Source organism: Hemitrygon akajei, chromosome 9 (assembly GCF_048418815.1).
Source record: "Hemitrygon akajei chromosome 9, sHemAka1.3, whole genome shotgun sequence".
In the NCBI taxonomy this organism is placed as follows: Eukaryota; Metazoa; Chordata; class Chondrichthyes; order Myliobatiformes; family Dasyatidae; genus Hemitrygon; species Hemitrygon akajei.
In genome coordinates, this window is record NC_133132.1 from 23,460,901 (window position 1) to 23,484,020 (window position 23,120).

The window sequence follows — 23,120 nt, forward strand, 5'->3', positions numbered from 1 at the left end:
TGCTGTCTGAGACAGGGCAGATTCCTTCAGCATACAATCACTCAGTACCTTGCCCAACTCACATCTGCTGAGGAAAGAAATGCCAATTAACATGTGTTTATAAAGAGTTAAACACAAATCCACAGCCCTCATCCTAAACAGTCCAAAGGAGTATAACAGCATTCACACCTAGGACAGCTTTGGCCTACCTGTGTCAGCTTACCCAGTCATATGCCACTTCCTCCATCCTGATTTCTGTAATGGAACTGACTAAGAAAGACCCTAGCTCTAGCCATCCCTATTCTGACATGGTCTCCTTCATTGCCATAATGAGTGCACTCTCAGGTAGGAGGATGGACATCTCATACTCTGTTTGGGTAGCCTCCAACCTGATGCACAATCATCGATTTGTCCAACCTTTGATCATTTCTCCCCCTTCCCCCTTTTCTATTCACCATTACCCATTCTCTTCTCCTCAGCTCCCTCTGGTGCCCCTCCTACTTTCCTTTCGGCTGTAAAGCACACTGAGGTTCCCTTTAGTTGTGCAAGGTTCTGTGTAAATATAAACTCTCTCCTTATATGATAATCAAAATCAAACCGATCTGAAACCATCAATACGTACTGTCAATCCCTCAGGCAAGGTGTACTTGTTTTCCACAGAGTCAACTGATGGCTGTTGCTTGCCCAGGGTCGCTTGTGGTTCCTGCTCCTGTGTCCTGTAATTGGCAGTAAAGAGCCGAGGCTGGTGCAGCGCCAACTGTTGCAACTTCTCAGAATCCTTGGTGAGGGTAGCAGAGAACAGCAACTTCTGCAGAGGCATCTGCAAGCGGGAGTGGCTGTGGAACGAACCTCATGTTACGAAATGTGAACACAGAAATATAAAGAAATGATAAAATTACAAAAAGATGTTAACTAATACTGATGCGACTTTATTACATGGAGCCTTTCTTTCCATTCATCAACAAAAATACAGCATTGAAAGAAGAGAATTATGAAGTAGTTATTGTATACAAGTAGCCATCACTCACTGTGAATTTAAAAACAGAAGTAACCTACTTCCTCAAGCACTTAAAGTGCTCTTCCTGTCAGGTCATCAGACCATAAGAAATGGGAGCAGAATTCAGCCATTTGGTCCATCGAGTCTGCTCCACCATATTTCATCATGGCTGATCTAATTTTCCTCTCTGTTCCAGTCTCCTGCCTTTTCCCCACATCCCTTCTTGCCCTGACCAATCAAGAATCTATCAACCTTGGCCTTAAATATACATAAAGATGGCCTCCACAGCCACCTATGGCAACGAAAGTCACAGATTCACCACTCTCTGGCTAAAGAAATTCCTCTTAATCTCCGTTCTAAAAGGACGTCTCTCTATTCTGAGACTGTGTCCTTTGGTCCTAGACTCTCCCACCATAGGAAATATCCTCTCCACATCCACTGTATCGAGACCTTTCACCATTCGATAGGTATGAATTAGGACACCCCTCATTCTTCTTAATTCCAGTGACATACCGAGAGATAATGTTGCAGCTATATAGGGCCCTGGTAAGACCCCACCTTGGAGTACTGCGCTCAGTTCTGGTCGCCTTACTATAGGAAGGATGTGGAAACCATAGAAAGAGTACAGGGGGGAGTTACAAGGATGTTACCTGGATTGGGGAGCATGTCTTATGAGAATAGGTTCAGTGAACTCGGCCTTTTTTCTTGGGGAGTGACGGAGGATGAGAGGTGACCTGATAGAGGTGTATAAGGCATTGATCATGTGGCTAGTCAGAAGCTTCTTCCCAGGGCTGAAATGGCTAGCACGAGAGGGCACAGTTTTAAGGTCCTTGGAAGTAGGTACAGAGGAGATATCAGGGGAAGTTTTATTTTCACACAGAGAGTAGTGAGTGTGTGGAATGGGCTGCTGGCGACGGTGGTGGAGGTGGATATGACAGGTTCTTTTAAGAGGCTCTTGGACAGGTGTTTGGAGCTCAGAAAAATAGAGGGCTATCGGTAACCCTAGATAATTTCTCAGTTAAGGACATGTTTGGCACAGCTTTATGGGCCGAAGGGCCTGTATTGTGCTGTAGGTTTTCTATGCTTCTATGTTTCTATGACTACAGGCTCAGAGCCATCAAACACTCTTCATATGACAAGCTATTCAGTGCTGGAATCATTTTCATGAATCTCCTTTGTACCTTTTCCAGTTTCAGCACATCCTTTCTAAGCGACCCAAAACTGCTCACAACACTCCAAGTGAGGCCTTCCCAGTGTTTTATAAAGTCTCAACATTACATCTTTGCTTTTATATTCTGGTCCTCTTGAAATGAATGCTAACATCGCATTTGCCTTCCTCACCACAGACTCAACCTGCAAATTAACCTTTAAGGAATCCTCAGATATTTTAATTTCCTCTCCATTTAGAAAATTTTATTTCTTCTACCAAAGTGCATGACCATACACTTGGAATTCTTTGATGAAATAACAAACAGGACAGACAAAGGAAAAATTAGTTGATGTTGTATACTTAATTTTCAGAAGGTAAAATTTTTCCCTTGAGGAAACCATGTTGACCATCATGTGCCTCCAAGTACCCTGAAAACACATCCTTAACAATCAAGTCCAACATTTTCCCAACCACTCTAGTCAGACTAACTGGCCTATAATTTCCTTTCTTCAGTCTCTCTCCCTTCTTGAAGTGAAGTGTCATTTGCAACTTTCCAGTCTTCCGGAACCATTCCAGAAGCTAGTCATTCTTTAAAGATTATTACTAATACATCCACAAATCTTTTCAGCTACATCGTTTAAAGCCCTGGTCCAGGCAAATTATCTACCTTTCAGTTTCCCTTGTCATTGGTGCCAATATGCACCAAGACTTCAGGCTACTCACCATTGCCATGGACCCAGTCAGAGACATCACTGACCTTGGCACCAGGAAAGCAACATACCATATCTATCACGCCCACAGAATCTCATTTCCGATCCTTTGACTACGGAATCACCTATCAACACTGCAGTCCTCTTCACCTCTCTGCACTTCAGAGCCACAACACCAGACCCAGTGTCAGAGACCGGGGTCACTACATCTCGTGCCAGTAGGTCATCCCCCTCAATAGTATCTCAAGTTGTATACTTATTATTGAAGGGGATGGCCACAGGTGTACCCTGCACTGCCTGTGTATTTCCCCTCCGTCGCCTGACAATCACTCAGTTACCTGCCTCCTGCAATATAGGGGAGGCAACCATCTATCACCTCCTCATTCACTCATGAGTCGAACTGCAGCCCGGTGTACCTGTTGCAGATGTGTTTTTCTAGCAGACTGGAGTGTTTTGTACTGTTTTCCCACAGTACGAAACACTGCACCTGGAGCCATTTGCACTACACTGTTAGGCCCTAACACGAGGAATGAACAAATAAGAATAGCAAGTGAGAAACTACTTCACCCAAGCCTGGTGAGCCAAAGCCTCTCTAAAACTGACACATTCACAAGAATGGCCAAGCAACACACACAAAATGCTGGAGGAACTCAACAAGCATCTATGGACGTCGATAGTCGACGTTTCGAGCTGAAACCCTTCGGCAGGACTGGAGAAAAAATGCTGAGGGGTAGATTTAAAAGGTGGGGGGGAGGGGATAGGCGAAACCTGGAGGAGTGGGATGAAGTAAAGACCTGTGAAGTTGATTGGTAAAGAGACAGAAGGCCATGGAAGAAAGAAAAGTAGGGGAGGAGCACCAGAAGGAGGCGATGGGTGGGCAAGGAGATAAGAGAGGGAAAAGGAGATGGGAAATGAAGGGGAGGTGGGAGACATTACCAAAAGTTTGAGAAATCGATGTTCATGGTATCAGGTTGGAGGCTACCCAAACGGAATATCGGAATATAAAATGCTGTTCCTCCACCCAAAGTGTGGCCTCAACAGGACAGTGGAGGACTCCATGGATAGAAATATTGAGATGGGAATGGGAAGTGGAATTAAAATGGGTGGCCACTGGGAGATCCCACTTGTTCTGGCGGACAGAGCGTAGATGCTTGGCGAATCGGTCTCCCGATCTACGTAGGGTCTCAATGATATACAGGAGGCCAGATCGGGAGCACCGAACACAGTAAATGACCCCAACAGACTCACAGGTAAAGTGTTGCCTTATCTGGAAGGACTGTTTGGGGCCCTGAATGGTAGTGAGGGAGGAGGTGTAGGGGCAGCTGTAGCACTTGTTCCGTTTTCAAGGATAAGTGCCAGGAGGGAGATCAGTGGGTAGGGACAACTGGACAAGGGAGTCGCATAAGGAGTAATACCTGCGGAAAGCAAAAAAGTGGGGGGAGGGATCCCGTTGGAGGTGGCAGAAGTTTCAGAGAATTATGTGCTGGACATAGAGGCTAGTGGGATAGCAGGTGAGGGCAAGAGGAACCCTATCCCTGGTAGGGTGATAGCAAGATGGGGTAAGAGCAGACATGCATGAAATGGAAGAGATGCAGTTGAGGGCAGCATTGATGGTGGAGGAAGTGAAGCCACTTTCTTTGAAAAAGGATGACATCTCTTTTGATCTGGAATGAAAAGCCTCATCCTAAAAGCAGATGCGGTGGAGACGGAGGAATTAAGAGAAGGGGATGGCGTTTTCACAAATAGCTGGGTGGGGCAAGGTGTAGTCCAGGTAGCTGTGAGAATCCATGAGTTTAGAATAGACATCGGCGGATAAGCTGTCTTCGGAGATAGAGACAGTGAGATCAAGAAAGGGAAGGGAGGAGTCGGAAATGGGGCAGGTAAATTTGAGGGCAGGGTGGATGTTGGAGGCAAAATGGATGAAGTTGACGAGTTCAGCACGGGTGCAGAAAGCAGCACCAATGCAGCCATCGATGTAGTGTAGGAAAAGTGCAGGACGGTTATCAGCGTAGGCTTGGAACATAGACTGTTCTATGTAGCCGCACACTTCACCTGTGAGTCTGTTGGGGTAATTTACTATGTTCGGTGCTTCCTGTATATTGGTGAGATCCAACGTAGATTGGGAGACTGCTTTGCCGAGCATCTACGCTCCATCTGCCAGTACAAGCAGGATCTACTTCCCATTCTGGTATGTCCATCCATGGCCTCCTCCACTGTCATGATGAGGCCACACCGAAGTTGGAGGAACAACACCTTATATTATATTTGGGTAGCCTCCAACCTGATGGTGTGAACATTGATTTCTCAAACTTCTGGTAATGCCCCCCACACCCTCCTTTACCTTTTCTCTCTCTCACCTTGCCTCCTTCTGGTGCTTCTCCCCCACTTTTTCTTTCTTCCATGGCATCTCTTTCACCAACCAACTTCCCAGCTCTTCACTTCATCCCTCCCCCTCCAGCTTTCACCTATTACCTGTTGTTTCTCTCTCCCCTTCCCCACCTTTTAAATCTACAGCTCAGCATTTTTTCTCCTGTCCTGTCAAAGGGGTTTGGCCCAAAACATCGACTGTTCTTTTTTCCACAGATGCTGCCCAGCCTGCTGAGTGCCAGCATTTTGTGTGTTTTGCTCAGTTTTCTTAGCATTTGCAGATTTTCTCGTTTGTCAAAAGAATGGTTGCACCACTTACATTTGTGTTAATTTTATTGGCTCTTTCTATTGAATCCCTCTCACTGATTGGTTGCTGCCCGCTCAGATTAATAAAATCTGTCAATTTTATTCTGGGCTATGACACCAGATAGTCGGCAATCAACCTATCACTGCTTATAAAGAAATGTTGAAAGGCTTTCCCAGTTTAGAAAGTCTTCAAAATTTTTATCATCATCACCATTATGTGCTATGCCGTATGCGTGGGCTATCATGGTATTCCATCTGCATTTATTGCCTGTGGAGAAGACCTCTTTCACCCCTCCTCCTTATTAGTTTCACTGTCCATGACCATCACTGCTCTTGGGAAATTTTTCTACAGAAGTGTTTCGCCATTGCCTTCTCCTGGGCATTGTCTTTACAAGATTTAAGAATATAAGAACATAAGAAATAGAAACAGGAGTAGGCCATCTGGCCCATTGAGCCTGCCCTGCCATTCAGTAAGATCATGACTGATCTGTCCGTAAACTCAGCTCCATCTACCTTCCTTTTTCCCACAACTCTTAATTCCCCTACTATGTAAAAATCTATCTAACTGTATTAAATATGTTTAGTGAAGAAGCCTCAACTGCTTCTCTGGGCAGAGAATTCCATGGATTCACCACTCTCTGGGAAAAAGAATTTCTTCTCATCTCCATCCTAAATATTCACCCCTGAATCTTGAGGCAATGTCCCCTAGTTCTAGTCTCACCTACCAATGGAAACAACATTCCAACTTCTTTCTTATCTATCCCTTTCACAATTTTGTATGTTTCTATAAGATCCCCTCTCATTCTTCAGAATTCCAGAGAGTACAGTCTCAGGCAACTCAATCTCTCCTCATAAGTTAAACCTTCATCTCTGGAGTCAACCTGATGAACCTCCTCTGCACTGCCTCCAAAGCCAGTATATCCTTCCTCAAGTATGGAGACCAGAAATGCACACAGTACTCCAGGTGCAGCCTCACCAGTACCCTGTGTAGTTGCAGCATGACCTCCCTGCTCTTGAATTCAATCCCTGTAGCAATGAAGGCCAACATTCTATTTGCCTTCTTAGTAACCTGTTGTACCTGCAAGCCAACTTTTTGTGATTCATAAATAAGCTCTCCCAAGTTCCTCTGCACAACAGCATGCTGCAATCTTTCACCATTTAAATAATAATCTGCTCTTCTATTATTCATTCCAAAGTGGATGATCTCACATTTACCAACTTTGTATTCCATCTGACAGACCTTGGCCCGCTCATTTAACCTATCTATATCCCTCTGCAGACTCTCCACATCCTCTGTACAATTTGCTTTTCCACTCAGTTTAGTGTCATCAGCAAACTGGTGATGACACTAAAATGCAAGACGGATGTCCCCAGCCATTATTAATACTCCTCAGAGATTGTTTGCCTGACATCAGTGGTCGCATAACCAGGACTTACAATGTACACCCACTGCCCATACAATCACTACCCACCCACCTGCTTCCATGGCTTCACGTGACTCTGATCTTGGTGAGGGTGGCTAAGCAGGTGCTACATCTTGCCAAAAGGTGACCTGCAGGCTAGCAGAGGTAAGGATTGTCTTACACCTCCTTTGGTAGAGCCGTATCTCCACCCTACCACTCATGCAAAATATTACAATTATTATTTGAGCATCAGTTTCCAAAGCTAGTTTTGTAATTTTGTATTGTATGGTAACAACAAAACAAAAGAACTGAAATCTTAAAATGCCAGCATGAATCCAATGACAATTGCTTCCATTTTATCCGAGTAAATCTAAGCTGATGCTCTCCAATAAAAGTAAATTATCTTCTCAAGAAGAGCAAACTTCTTTTATTTTGTCATTTGTTAACTTTAACTCTTTAACCATGCTCACTAATATAGTTCACCCAGTTAGTACTGCCCTTTCTACTTGCTGGTCCTCTGTGTATCGTAATGAGTTTCCTTCCCTACAATAATAATTACAAAAAAGTGGTTCACTTGCTGTTACCAGGTCAAGCAGATTCTGTAGAGATATAGGTACTTTCTCTTGTAATGAAGCAGTCTGTTCATTTGGGTATGCTAACTACAGACGCTGAACAGATCTGAAAATTCTCACTAAAGAGTTGCCAAATAGCAAGATATCCAATGACTATATTAGAAATAACAGGTCTTCAGAAGCCAGCAACTTGTTGAGAAACACAGGCTCAATCTCCAGAACAGTTCAAATACAGACCTATTTAGTTCATAAATGTTTAGACTGAATAGACTATTTTGCAACCAATTTCAGAAAATTTAATACTCAATGTAATAATTAGCCACTCCCACCAGGCATATTTGGATGTGTCATAATTTGTATACTTTATTGCCAGAGGTACAAAATTGCATAACTTTGACTTAAAGCATGTACAGCTGAATCCAATGGCAAGATTGTAGAATGAAAGATAAATCTGCAACGATAGGCATTTTGGATAAAGGAGATTACATCACCTGGTGCACACCCATCTCAATCAGGTAACAAACCCAGCCAAATCTGAGATCGGATATCTGAGGTTCAGTTTGTACTGCATGATTCCCTCAACTAACTAACAGAGAAAGGGAATAAAGCTATAACTCAACACCTTTATGTATCTTGAAGACACTCAGCTGTTATTAACTTTGCAATTTTGTACAAATTATTGAAGGCCAATTTGGAATACGGTATTAGGTACTGTTCCATCAAAAGATCAATTAAGCACTTGAATACACAAAGGAAGCAAAGACTCAAAGGCTCAAACAGCATGAAAACAGTCTGTTTGACCCAACTTCTCCATGCCATCCAGTGGGCACCCATCTGCATTATTCCCCTTGCAAGATAAGGTTTGATTCTAAATATCAGGATTTCAAGTTGTAACAGAAAACGGTATTGATTTTCATGACGAGATTTGAGTGTGGGTGCAATTAAAGCCTTTAACACAAAGAGTTTAGGCTAACTTAGGTATATTTTTCAACCATGATTTGTTAGGGCAGAGCCACAGGAATTCAAAACTACCTCACTTCTGAGCTGAGAATGAAACAAAGACACTTAACGATTGCACTGTATCATAGCAACTAACATTCAAAAATATTTAGACAAATAGATGATTAATCAAAATCCCTAAAGGCAAAAGAAAACAATGAATCACTTATGCTGGTAACTAATATGGTACTTTATGGTTGCAGACAAGAGGCTTAACTTCTCTTAATATATAAACAGGGCAGGACCCTTGGCCAGGACCCTTGCTACTCCAGGCCTGTGGGAGTGAGAGCTGTGATAGGCTAAAGAACTTCTAACCTTTATAACTTCATGATATTCAATGCAGTCAGAGAAAATAATATACTGTAAAGCCAGGCACTTGAAATATTTCTAAAACCTTAACACATTTTCAAATTAAAAAGCTTTATCTTTTCCAACCCAACTTTGTGTTCTAACTGCTCGTATGAAGGGTGAGAAAAGGGAATCCAGCTGCTCCATGCCCATGATTGGTTGCACTTGTGTTGTAATTGCACTGGAGGACTATAAGAACAGAAGACTGCTATTTAGTGTGAGTCCATACTGTCTCATTCATTGTGCTAATATCTGTTCCATGTCTAACTTTGGTTTTGAGTCTCTACCCTCTGTCACATGGATAGTCCATCTTGGCCATACTCCAAATCTGCTCCATATACTGCCTGTCTTTGTTCTAGTAGTCTTCAATGGGATTCTCAACTCCAGGCACAAACAAGACCCAAAACCAGTTCCATCTGCCACACTTCACTTTGAGTCTGTTGAGGTCATCTGTTGCATCCGGTGCTCCCGGTGCGGCCTCCGCTACACTGGCGAGACCCGACACAAATTGGGGGACTGCTTCGTCGAGCACCTCTGCTCTGTCCGCCACAACAGACAGGATCTCCCAGTTGCCACCCACTTCAACTCTCCTTCACATTCCCATTCAGATATGTCCATACATGGCCTCCTCTACTGCCATGATGAGGCCAAACTTTGGTTGGAGGAACAACATCTCATATACCGTCACGGTAGTCTCCAGCCCCTTGGTATGAACATCGAATTCTCCAACTTCTGGTAATTCCCTCCCTCTCCCTTCCCCCATCCCACTTTCACTCTGTCCCCTCTTCTAGCTGCCTATCACCTCTCTCATGATTCTTCCTTCTTCTACTACCCATAGTGCTTTCCCCTTACATTCCTTCTTCACCTCTCCTGCCTATCCCCTCTCCCACCCCTTGATCTTTCCTCTGATTGTTTTTTTTCAAAATGAAGGTGAACCTAGCACCTTCCACTCTCCCCCCACCTTCTTTATAGGGCCCCTGCCCCCTCCTTCTTTATTCCTGACAAAGGGTCTCAGCCCGAAACGTTGACTGCTCATTTCAACTGATGCTGCCCGACCTGCTGAGTTCACCCAGCTTTTTTGTACGTCTTGATCTGACCACAGCATCTGCGTGTACTTTGTGTTTCCATCTGCCATTATCTTTCCTCCTAATGGCTCCCATTACCACCTTCTTTACATATCAGAATCTAGCATTGGTAGCCATTTGTGTTCCTGCTCATCTTCTTCCAACAGCTGTCTCTCACATTCACACTTCCTTCCTCACCACACCTCACTCCACCTGCCTCTCGTTTTGTTTTTCTTTATGGTCCTCCATCTATCATTCACCAACCACCAGATCCTAACTCCAACCTGACTTGGAGCAATCTGTCTGTTGTTTTTTCGCTCCTCTTCAGTACTTGGGTCTTTAATCACCACTCTGCTTTCCTTTAATCCAGCCCAAGGTTTTGACCTGACACATCAATTCCTTTCCTCCCACAGATGAGCAGCTCGACCTGAATTCCTCCAGATTATTTGTTGCTCCAACTCCAACATCCATGGTCATCCATGGTCAACATACACATCTCGACTCTGACTCATAATGCTCCTGTACCATCTCCGACCTCACCACTATCTGTAGTGTGATGGCCAAACCCTGTTTGAAACGGGGTCCAGAAGTGACCCAATGAACTGTGCTATTGAGGGGGGGAAGGGAGAGGGAGAGAGAGAGGGGGGGGAGGGGGAGAGGGAGACACACACACACACACACACACACACACACACACACACACACACACACACACACACACACACACACACACACACACACACACACACACACACACACACACACACACACACACACACAAGATTTAATGTTATGGTTCCTTTGCTGATTATTTACCTTTCTCCAAGGACACTTTGCCTGCTTGTTAAGATTCCTGTAGAGACAGCAAGGCAGAGCCAATTGATGGACAGCTGGTGTCCAGCATGTGGAGATAAAAAGCAGGTCTGTTGGGACACAGACAGACACACCACGGGACACTGAACGAGCTTTGTGCACCCACATGAAGGTGGGGTTTTGGAGGATCGATTCAGGGAAATCGATCAGTGGCTCACAGTGTGAAAAGGTGCGACCGGTGGGGAACTATTTGCGTGTCCTCCCTTGCCTGGGTGATAGTTCTACCACTGAAGAATGGTCATATGTATTATGGACATAATCGGTGACCACAACAGGACTTCAGGAGACAACGGGAAGCTCGATGGCAACGGCATCACCTCTCTCTCTCTCTCCAACGTTATTCAAACAACTACCTTGACCTAAACTGAACTTTCTTCATCATCGTAAGACTGTATCCATTTACCCCTAGCTCTGAAAGAGCCTAGTTTTGGTTCCTATTTCCACACTTCCGTATATATCATTGCTAATATGTTTCATCTATATTTGCATTTATATTACTGTATTGCTTAGTTTACTAATAAACACTATTAGTTACTATGATACCAGACTCCAAAGTGTTTTCCATTTCTGCTGGTTCTTTAACCCGGTCATGGGGTACGTGACAGTAGCTTAACCCCAAATCCTTACCTTACAGCTGTGCAGACACCTGGCTCCACCCTCTGAAAAAGGACATCTGATGCTGATAATTCATCCACTTTGTATACTTCCTTCACCACCTGGTTCAGCCAATTGTGATGCATACTGTCAATCATTCGATCAGCTTCATCAATGATCTGAAAAACAATCACACAATGGGTTACTGTCCTTATTCCTGTCATCACACATTGTCCATGATCCTTAATAGAGACAGTGGAATACTTTTGCATCATTCATTAGGACAGAAACACACACTGATGCTAGACAGACACAAGTGGATGTCAAGTATCCAGCAAAACTCTCAAGTCATCCTTCCCACAATCAGATGTTCCAACAATAAGATGTACCTCAATTCACAACAACAACAGAAAGCTGGCCGAGGAATTGGGAGGTGGAGGTGGATTAGTTGCACTGGTCATGTTACCACAAGAAAAGGAAGAAAGTTATAATTATTGAGAAATGTCAACCAGCTGCTTGAGGTCTTACCAGATATCGGAGATGCTGTAGACTGAATCCATCTGTTTTGGTAATGTGGTCAACCAGACGTCCTGGAGTTGAAATTACAATATCTGCCAAGCTGCGGTAACCCATAATTCTTCAGCGATGAAAGTATGTAAAAAGCAATAGGAATTGTGACTCCTAATGATAACATTGCAACTACAGTCAAATATTGATGCATGTTCATCAGAAAACAATGATAACATTGCAACTACAGTACTGTGCAGAAGTCTTAGACACTCTAGCTATTTAAGTGCCGAAAGACTTTTGCACAGTACTGTACTTACCCAAATTTCTCTTAAATTGGACCTGTATCCACCACTTCTGCTGGCAGCTCATTCTACACTCTCACCAGCCTCCAAGTGAAGGTCACTCAGGTTCCCCTTAAATATTTCACCTTTAATCTATGAGCTCTAGCAATCCTCCAACTAATGACGACAGCGTACCCTCACCATTTCTGTCATATTACGACATCCCTCAATGCTGTCTACTAGCCAACTTGGACCCTTCTATTGATTATCTTTCTTAAATCCCTCACCCCTCTCTCTCTCACACACACACTATGTGTAGACTTAGCTGCTAATATTTATCCATCTATCCACTGCAAATTATTCTCTGTGTTACTCTTCAATGAAATAAAGTATTTTAGTGATAGAAATGCTACATAATGCTGATAAGTGTGAGGTGCTACATTTTGGTAGGAATAATCCAAATAGGATATACATGGTAAATGGTAGGGCATTGAAGAATGCAGAAAAACAGAGTGATCTAGGAATAATGGAGCATAGTTCCTTGAAGGTGGAATCTCATATGGATAGGGTGGTTAAGAAAGCTTTTGGTATGTTGGCCTTTATAAATCAGAGCATTGAGTATAGGAGTTGGGATGTAATGTTAAAATTGTACAAGGCATTGGTAAGGCTGAATTTGGAGTATTGTGTACAGTTCTGGTCACCGAATTATAGGAAAGATGTCAACAAAATAGAGAGTACAGAGAAGATTTACTAGATTGTTACCTGGGTTTCAGCATCTAAGTTACAGGGAAAGATTGAACAAGTTAGGTCTTTATTCTTTGGAGCGTAGAAGGTTGAGGGGGGACTTGATAGAGGTATTTAAAATAAGGAGGGGATAGATCGAGTTGACGTGGATAGGCTTTTTCCATTGAGAGTAGGGGAGATTCAAACAAGAGGACATGATTTGAGAGTTAGGGGGCAAAAGTTTAAGGGTAACACGAGGGGGAATTTCTTTACTCAGAGAGTGGTAGCTGTGTGGAATGAGCTTCCAGTAGAAGTGGTAGAGGCAGGTTCGGTATTGTCATTTAAAGTAAAATTGGATAGGTATATGGTCAGGAAAGGAATGGAGGGTTATGGGCTGAGTGTGGGCCAGTGGGACTAGGTGAGAGTAAGTGTTCCGCACGGACTAGAAGGGCCGAGATGGCCTGTTTCCGTGCTGTAATTGTTATATGGTTATATGGTCATAATATTGTATTTAACACTAAATAAAAGTCATTGTTTCCCTCTACATTTCCTATCCTGTCTATCAAGGGAGATGGAAATTTCCAAACTGGAGCAAATGTGGATGGTAGTCTACCAAAATGATCATTTCTATTTCTGGTAACAACTATATATGAGCATTATTGATTAAAGCTAACACGAACAGGGGAATTTGCTGCATAATTCTACTATCAGATAGCAGAATTTCAAACATAATGCGTTCCTCCCCCCTTCCCCCCATTCTGTTGTGTAAAGAATGTGTGCAGTGAGCTATACCTGAGGTTTGAATTTAATGTGAAAGATTAAACTATTCCAAACTTTCCAATGCATTGCAACAATTTAAACTCAAAATCTTAAACTAGCAAATGTGGAGGAAGAACTCAGGGTGAAAAGTTGGAGTAAAAAGAAATTCTAAAGCATATCTGAGGGGTCAAATAATCTCTTACACAGCAAATCTCAATAGAAGATCCCGTGCAGATCGAGCAGACCTCATTAACCAGATTAAAGATTTGGATCAAATATATGCCCAAACTAAGAACCCTGAATTATACAAGAAGCGCGTTGAGCTCCAAACTAAATTTAACCTTCTGTCCACTCAGCCTGTCGAACGCCAACTTCTTGAAAGCAAGAGCCGCTTTTACATTCATGGGGATAAGTCTGGTAAATTCCTAGCCAATCAGCTGAGGCGTTCCAAAGCCAAACAACATATTACAAAGATCCGGAAGGAGAACGGAGACTTTACATCGGATCATTTAGAAATTAATGACGCATTTAAAATTTTTTATTCTCGGCTTTATTCCTCTGAATCCCTGAATGACAATATCTCTGTGGATCAATTTTTACAGAATCTGAATATCCCCTCACTTTCATCTGATTTCAAAGCCAAACTCAATGCGCCTATATCACCAGAAGAAATATCTTTTGCAATTTCTGCACTGTCCTCAGGGAAATCTCCTGGACCTGATGGGTTCCCTGCGGAATTTTATAAATCATTCTCCTCATTTCTTTCTCCTCAGTTACTTTCAGTATTATCTGACTCGTTTAATTACGGCAAATTGCCACCCTCTTTCAATGAGGCATCTATTATTCTTCTTTTAAAAAAGGGCAAAGACCCAACAGAGTGTTCCTCGTACAGGCCGATCTCTCTGCTCAATGTTGATGTAAAGATCTTAGCTAAAGTGTTGGCTCATAGATTAGAAACCGTTATTCCCTCCATTATCTCTGATGACCAAACAGGCTTTATTAAAAACCGTCTCCCTTTTTTTAACATTCGGCGTCTATTTAATATTTTATACTCAGTTCCAACTGGGACTCCTGAATGTGTTATCTCCCTTGATGCGGAGAAAGCATTTGACCATATAGAGTGGAACTACCTTTTTGCAGTCTTAGAAAAATTTGACCTCGGCCAAAGTTTCATCTCTTGGATCCAATTGCTGTACCTGTGTCCTACTGCTTCTGTTCTAACTAATTTTCAGAAATCCCAAGTATTTAATCTCAAACGTGGCACCCGTCAGGGATGCCCCTTAAGTCCCTTTCTCTTTGATTTGGCTATAGAACCTCTGGCGATAGCATTTCGAAATTGTCCTGAATTGACTGGGATTTGGAGAGGGGGTGCTGAGCATAAAGTTTCTCTCTATGCTGATGACTTATTACTCTGTCTCTCAAATCCATCTACATCCTTACCTCTAATGTTTTCACTTCTTGACCAGTTTAGCCAGATCTCTGGCTATAAACTCAACTTACATAAGACTGAACTTTTCCCAATTAATAAAGAAGCACAAGAACTAATATTTCGTGATCTCCCTTTTAAAGTAGTCCATAATCAATTTACTTATCTTGGAATTACAGTCACAAGGAAGTTTAAAGATCTCTTTCGTGAAAACTTTGTCAATCTTTCATATGCTATAAAACAGAGTCTGGTACAATGGTCACCTCTATCTATGTCCTTGGTAGGTCGTGTTAATGTTGTTAAAATGTATGTTCTCCCCAAATTTTTATACTTATTTCAATCTATCCCAATTTTTATTCCTAAATCTTTTTTTGATTCCTTAGACTCTATTATTTTGTCATATCTGTGGCAGAATAAGCGCTCTAGAATTAATAAAATCCACCTCCAAAAATCTAAAAAAGAGGGTGGCATGGCTTTACCTAACTTTCGCTTATATTACTGGGCAGCTAATATACGTTGTGCTGCCTTCTGGTCTTTCTTCCACGGTCAACCCGAGTGCCCTAACTGGGTGGCAATGGAGTTGAGCTCCACTAAAGAACTACTATATCTGCACTTCTTGGCTCTGCACTCCCTAGTAGTCTGCCCAGATCAATAGCTAATCCTCTGGTCAGACACACTTTGCGTATATGGGCTCAGTTCAGGAAATGCTATGGTTTCCAGGGGTTTTCGTTTCTAGCCCTGTCGCACATAATCACCTTTTTTTTACCTACTACGTACGATTCAGCATTCCATGTTTGGTACAGGAAGGGCATTAGACATTTTGAAGATCTCTTCATTAATAATCGCTTCGCTTCTTTTCAGCAGCTCTCCGTTAAGTTCAACCTGCCTAACGCTCACTTTTTCAGATATCTCCAAATCCGACACTTTACTGCTCCTTTAATTCCTAACTTTCCTGAAATGTCTGCGAAAAATGCTATGGACCTATATCTTTCCATTAATCCACTAGGTAAAGGTTTAATTTCAATTATCCGAGATAAACTAGCAGCCTTACGACGGGCCCCTGTGGATAAAATTAAAATGGCCTGGGAGCAGGATTTAAATATCTCCTTATCCGAGGAGAGCTGGGACTCAGTTCTCAAATCGGTTAACTCAACCTCCCCTTGTGCTCGCCATTGCCTCTTACAGTTTAAGATTGTTCATAGAGCCCATATGTCTAAATCTAAACTATCTCGATTCTACCCTGGCATTAGTCCGCTCTGTGATAAATGCAAGCGGGGCATGGCCTCTCTCATCCACATGTACTGGTTCTGTCCTAGCTTGGAGAAATTCTGGAAAGATGTCTTCACTACATTATCGGGTATTCTGAATCAGCACCTAGAACCAAACCCCTTAATTGCTCTGTTCGGTTTTTGGGGCGAGACAGATTTATGTCTGGGTCCGACCAAATGCCGAATACTATCCTTTGCCTCTCTCCTGGCGAGACGCTTGATCCTCCTCAGATGGAGAGATGTTGCCCCGCCCACACATGCGCAATGGCTTAACGACATTATGGCCTGCTTGGACCTCGAAAAAATTCATTATTCAGTTCTTAATTCGGATCTAAAGTTCCATAAGGTCTGGGGACCTTTTATCGAGTACTTTCATAACCTTCCTCTTGACTAGGGGTTTGTTTTTTTTTCTTTTTTTTTCTTCTTTTCGGTCCCTTGCTTTCAGCTCCCTTTTTTTTCTGGTAGTAGGCATTATTATCCTCTGTTACTAAGTGTATTCACAGTCTGTGAGTTTGACTGTCCTGACTTATACTCTCTATATTGTGTGGTGGTTGGTCTGGAGTTGTTGTTGTTTTTTTTCTTGTGTTGTGGGGTTTGGGGAGGACACTAAGCTCACTTGTCTTTAATTTAGGTGCTTTTTTGTTAAATTCTCTTCGTTTGTAGCATATTGTTATTGTATGCGTAATCTTGCACTGTATTAATGCTCCCCACTGGGATTTGGGGTTTTTAATTTTGTAAAATGCTTTGAAAAACTAATTAAAAAAATTTAAAAATAAAAAAAAATTCTAAGACAGGTAAAATTAGTGATCTTGTAGTTAGGGATCCTCTTGGAAAGAGTGATCACAGTATGATTGAGTTTCTCGTACAAATGGAGGGTGCAATAGTTCAATGTAAGACCAGTGTATTATGCCTAAACAATGGAGAACAATGGAGGCTACAGTGGGATGAGGGAGGATTTGGTCAGTGTAGACTATGAATACAGGCTATATGGTGAGATGGTTGACGAATGGTGGAAGACTTTCAAAGATATTTTTCCATGGTGGTCAACAAAAGTATACTTCAGTTAAAAGCAAGGACAGTAAGGGTGGGGAGAGCCAGCCTTGGATAACTAAGGAAATAAAAGAAGGCATCAAACTAAAATCTCATGCATACAAAGTCACCAAGAGTAGTGGGAAACTGGAAGATTGGAAAAACTTTAAAACCAACAAAGAGCCACTGAATGAGCAATAAAGAAAGGGAAACTAGATTATGAAAATAAGCATGCAGACATGGTCAAGAGGTTCAGTTGTTCATACCAAACATAAGGATGAGGAAGAAATGGGACTTTGACCATGGAATGATTGTTGGTGACAGATGGAATGGTTTGAGTATCTACAAAACTGCTGATCTCCCGGGATTTCTACATAGCAGTCTCTAGGGTTTTCAGAGATAAACAAACAAAAACACACCCAATGAGTAGCAACTCTGTCTGCAAAAATGCCTTGTTAATGAGAGTGGTCAAAGGAGAATGGCCAGACTGGTTCAAGCTGACAGGAAGGCAACAATAACTCAAATAACCACATGTTACACAATGGTGTGCAGAAGAGAAGAGCATCTCTGGCATACATTCAGTGGCCACTTTATTAGATACAAGGGGGTTAATGTAGCCTCTGAGTATGTACATATTTATTATTGTAATTATTGTTTATTTTAACAATTACACAGTACTACTACCACAAACCAAATTTCACAGCTTATGTCAGTGATAATAACCCTGATTCTGATTCTGCAGAATCTAAGTGCTCCCTATCAACATGTTATCACATGGAGTGGCTTTTGTGATGGTTGAACCTCAGGAAGAACCAAAATGGTTCCCGGCACTTCTGGCTACAAATGCTTCAGCACAGGTTTTGACACTTGCATGCTCTCGCCCACCATTGAAGATGCTTACAGTATGTCCTTGGAGCTTTTTCTCTGATCACTCTTATCTAAACCATTTGTAGTTAGGTTTGATATGACTACAGACTACGGGATCACTAAGCTGTGCCTTTTAAATGCTATTTTTGTTCTTTAGCCAATGTGCCCTTGAGCTGTAGGTTCCAGATAGCACCTCACTGCCTAGTCTTGCTTCTGCAATGCTCACTGAACCGAAGTTCATCCCTGGTAATGGTGGACCGAGGGATTGTTGGGGAACACATTTTTGTTGCTGCTGATGGTTCACTTCACCTCTATCTGAATTTAGTACACTAGGACAGCCATACAAAACAGAGGGTGCTGGTAGCTAGTACACAGACAACCAAAATATGGAATATGCAAGGAGAGTCAGCTAGGGTTCGTGATGTTAACAAATTCAAGGAAGAACATAAATTTAGGAATGAATGAGGGTACTAAAGATAGAGAATAGAATGCTATTTTCTTTCAAACGTTAGACATAGTCAGGTGCAGTGAAATCATTTTTCTTGAACATGTACATTCCTGAGACATAAATCTATTCTACTGCTAGTTATATTAGTATATTTGAATCTTATTAATTTGGTAGAATTTCCAAAACAAAACATGCAAAGTTAGAAATATTTACGTGGGTTTTTCAAGGTGGCGATGCAGTGAAAGGTCTGCTTTACTGAGCTCAACATGGCAACACTGATCATTTCGCATATAAACCTATCCTTTTCAACTTTTTCTTAAATGCCCGTGTCAGATTTAATAACATGAACATTGAAGAGTGCTTCAACACTATGCTATCGAAAAGTACTAAAAAGGCAGCCAAGATGGACTGCATAGAGCACTCGACCGGGGCTGAGGAGTTAGCTGCAGCTAGTTATGCTAACACGTTGGACCCTGCTTTTCGTCAAGTAAGTCAGGAAGTTAATGGAGAACATATCCAAAATGAGGGACGAGAAGCTTGGTCCACTCTAACGCTCCAGAAGCTTAAAAATGGAGCTTAAAAATCTTGATACAAGAACGACTGAGGCCAAGGTCTCAGTAGTCTCCGCAGTAGAGACTGTGCCTGATCAGGCCCAAAGCCACATCCGGGCGCGAGAGAAGCAAGTTCAAAAGCCTGCCTGACCATATTGATGATCTTGAGAACAGAGGTAGGAGGAAGAACATACGGATCATCGGTCAGCGAAGTTTCTTGAGGGCTGGCTGCCTAATTTCCTTGATTTGGAAACCAAGGCTGGACGCATTAAAGTGGAAAGAGCTCGTCGTACGCTGGCTCCAAAACAGGGCCCAGGCCAATGCCTTCCACCTGTCCTCGTGTGGTTCCATAATTTCGGTGATAAGCAAAGAGTGATGGAGGCTTCCAGATGTCGCCAGAATGATGCCCAGGCTTTAATATATGAGGGATACAGGCTTATGCTTTTACAAGATTTTTCGGCAGCCGTTATTCGGAAGTGCAAGGAATTTGACCAGGTAAAGAAGCGGCTGAGAGAATCCGGAATCCAGTACTTTATGCTATACCCAGTGACGCTGAAAATCACCTACACTGGGAGCACCAAGATATTTGATTCTCCTGACAAAGCTAAAACCTTTGTGGACACGTTGGGCTAAAGAATGTATACATTGTGTAGCCCTGGTTCTGGACGATAACATGCTCAATGGTCGCTTTATTTTACCTTTTCATTACTCGATGGCAAGATATCTTACAGGATGGGTAACATGTTTGTTTTGATTAATACAGTTTCATTATTTGTTTAAATTAGCGGTGCTGCTCCAGCCTGAAGGAGCTGAAAAATGACGGTAACAAATCTGTGGATTGATAAATTATGCCCTGTTTTCATTTTTGACTATGTTAAATACCATATTGGCAGTGGGGCAGAATATGGGGTGCTAGGAGGGTCAGATATCCCCTTTGTGGGGTAAGTCCTCTTGTTCAGCGCTGTTGGCACTTCGTTATTTTGTGTGTTTTTTAAAATTTATTTATTGCTGCTCAGCTGATCTGAAGTCGGGTTTCTTCTCCTCCAGTCACATGATTGTTATAAAGGGTTATGACCAGTAATATATTAAAATTGTGCACTTGGAACATTAAGGGGAGTCATTCACCAACCAAGAGAAAGAAAATCCTACTAAACCTGAAAAAGGAAAGGGTGGATAGAGCCTTATTGCAGGAGACACATTTAAATGATAAAGAACATCTAAAACTGCAACAAAGTGGATTTGATCAAGTCTATTTTTCATCTTTTGATACCAGGAGTGGGGGGTGTGGCCATTTTAATTAGGAAGAACTTACCTTTTAAGTTATTAGACTGCATTAAGGATAAGTATGGGAGACTTGTGATTGTTAAGGCTTCAATATATGGAGAGGTATTCTCAATGTTTAATGCCCTCCAGCTCATCCTCTCAAATTCCTAATAGATGCCTTTTCCAAACTTACAAGCTTTTCAATACAATACATTATTGTAGGTGGGGATTTTAATTGTCTCATGGACCCATTGATGGACAGAGTGCCTATTGGTCCCCCATTGCTCTCCTCACAGTCCAAACAAATCATGGGCTTATGTGGAAAACTAGGAATTGTGGATATCTGGAGGTTGTTACATCCCTCAGACAAAGACTTCTCATTTTTTTCTAATCCACACAAATGTTATGCCAGAACAGACTTTTTTCTAACCCCCAAAATGCTCCTAGATTTAGTTGTATCCTGCACAATTGGAAATATCGTTATTTCTGACCAAGCAGCAGAATATTTAAATATTAAGTCCAAAGATAATTCAGCACTATCTAGACATTGGAGGCTGAAATCATTTATTCTAAAAGATAATAAATTTATAGACTACTTTACTTCCAAATTCAAAACTTTCCTAGTAATTCCAAATCAGCTAGTCATCCATCAATGCTCTAGGAAACCGCTAAGGCCTATGCAAGAGGATTCATTATCTCCTACTCTGCTAGTAAGAAGCGACAAGCTGTGAAACAGCAGCGCCTAGTGGAAGCAAGGCTTGCGGCAGCTGAAAAGGATTATATTAATAAGCCTTCTGCAGCCAAGTTACAGAATATCACAGCCCTACGCTGTACACTAAACTCTTTACTTACACAAGCAGCTAAATGAAAATAGACATTTGCTAAACAATGACTGTTTGAACATGGTAAGAAACCAGGTAGGTATTTGGCTTATTTAGCTAGAAAGAAAAATGCCTCTCAGACTATTGCTTCAATTAGGGATGGGACAAGAGCCCTCAATAGTAATTCTAAAATTATTAATGTTGTGTTTAAGAATTTTTATTCTAAATTGTATCAATCTGAGCAATGTAATGATGGACAATCTAGGATGGAGTTCTTTTTCAGGAATTTAGATCTCCTGGGCATTTCTTCTGAACAAGAGTCCCTCCGTCATCTGTACATGAGATACAGGAAACTGTGAGACAGCTCCAAAGTGGGGAGGCCCCTAATCCTGATGGACTCAGTAGTGAATTCTATAAAGAGTTCACAGGATTATTATCAGAGCCTATGCTAAACATGTTCAGTCATGCATTTAATTGTGGTCTCCTCCCACCATCATTGAGAGAAGCTAATATCTCCCAATTCTTAAGAAAGAGCCCTGAAGATTGTGCCTCCTACAGCCCTATTTCATTGTTAAATATTGACTTTAAAATCTTATCTAAAACCTTAGCATTGCAATTAGAAACTGTGTTACCTTTTATCATAAAAGAGGATAAAAGAGGTAAGGCCGTAGATCATCTATCAATATGAGATTACTTAATGTGAATCAGGCATGTCAGCAACAGGAAGTGGATGGCTTGGTGGGTTCCTTTGATCACCAGAAAACCACCAGAAAAGGCCTTTGATCATGTCGAATGGCTGTATCTTTTTCCACTTCAGAACAATTTGGTTTGGGCAATAATGTTATTATTGGTGAAGGTTCTTTATAATGACCCTTTGGCTACGATTCTCACTAATGGTATTAGGTCGGATAATTCTAGTATTCTGAGGGGTAGCCGGCAGGGCTGCTCTTTGTCACCACTACTTTTCACACTAGTCATTAAGCCATTGGCTGAGGTTATTCGGCGAGACCCCAAAATATCTGCTCCAGACATAGGACTAAAGTCACATAAAATTACATTGTATGCGGATGATGTTCTAATTTTCTTATCAAACCCTGCTATATCAGTGCACCACCTTATACAATGCATCAATTCATTTAGCGCCTTTTCAGGTTATAAAATCGACTTTACTAAATCAGAGGCTATGCCTCTAGGGAATCTGCCGCAGGTACCTGACACTCAGGGAGTTTTCCCCTTTAAATGGTCGCAGACAGATTTTGTTTACTTAGGCATATTTATCACACCTACGTTTGATCAATTGTTCAAAGCTAACTTTATACAGTTATTTGATAAAATCAAACAGGATCTTGAGCGATGGAGCACTCTTCCCATTTCTTGGCTTGGCCGAATATCCTTGCTCAAAATGAACATTCTTCCTTGTCTGCTGTACCCAATACAAATGATTCCAATCACTTTTACCCAACAAATACTTTTTTTAAAAAATGGCTGGTTTGTTTCTTTCAGCTGGAACAAAAAAAGACCCTGTACTAAAATGTCTAAGTTACAGCTTCTCAGTAGTCTAGGGGGTCTGGATTTTCCAGACATCAAAAAATATCAATTAAGTTCCTTTTTACCTTATGTGGTTGACTGGGTTTGCAGGGACCCCTCCTCAATTTGGCTGGACATTGAAGCTTCACAAGCAAAATTCCCTCTTATTAATATCCTTTTCCTCAATAAGGTGAAACTAGTTAAGGAATATTGTAGCAATCCAATAACAATTAATACAGTCAGGGCTTGGAGGGCGGTGCGACAAATTGAGGGCAATGCAGCGAA

At 41.9% G+C, this 23,120-nt stretch overlaps 1 protein-coding gene across 1 annotated transcript in view; it reads right to left on the reverse strand.

Moving 5' to 3' along the window:
- Nucleotides 1-23,120, reverse strand: part of ddx51 (DEAD (Asp-Glu-Ala-Asp) box polypeptide 51) — a 56,728-nt gene that overhangs the window by 11,211 nt on the left and 22,397 nt on the right. Inside the window, exons 8-10 of the mRNA XM_073055624.1 lie at nt 11,891-11,999; nt 11,396-11,541; nt 602-815 (exon numbers count right to left, since the gene is read on the reverse strand). Of these exons, the coding sequence (XP_072911725.1) occupies nt 602-815; nt 11,396-11,541; nt 11,891-11,999 (469 nt within the window). The remainder of the gene's footprint in view (nt 1-601; nt 816-11,395; nt 11,542-11,890; nt 12,000-23,120) is intronic.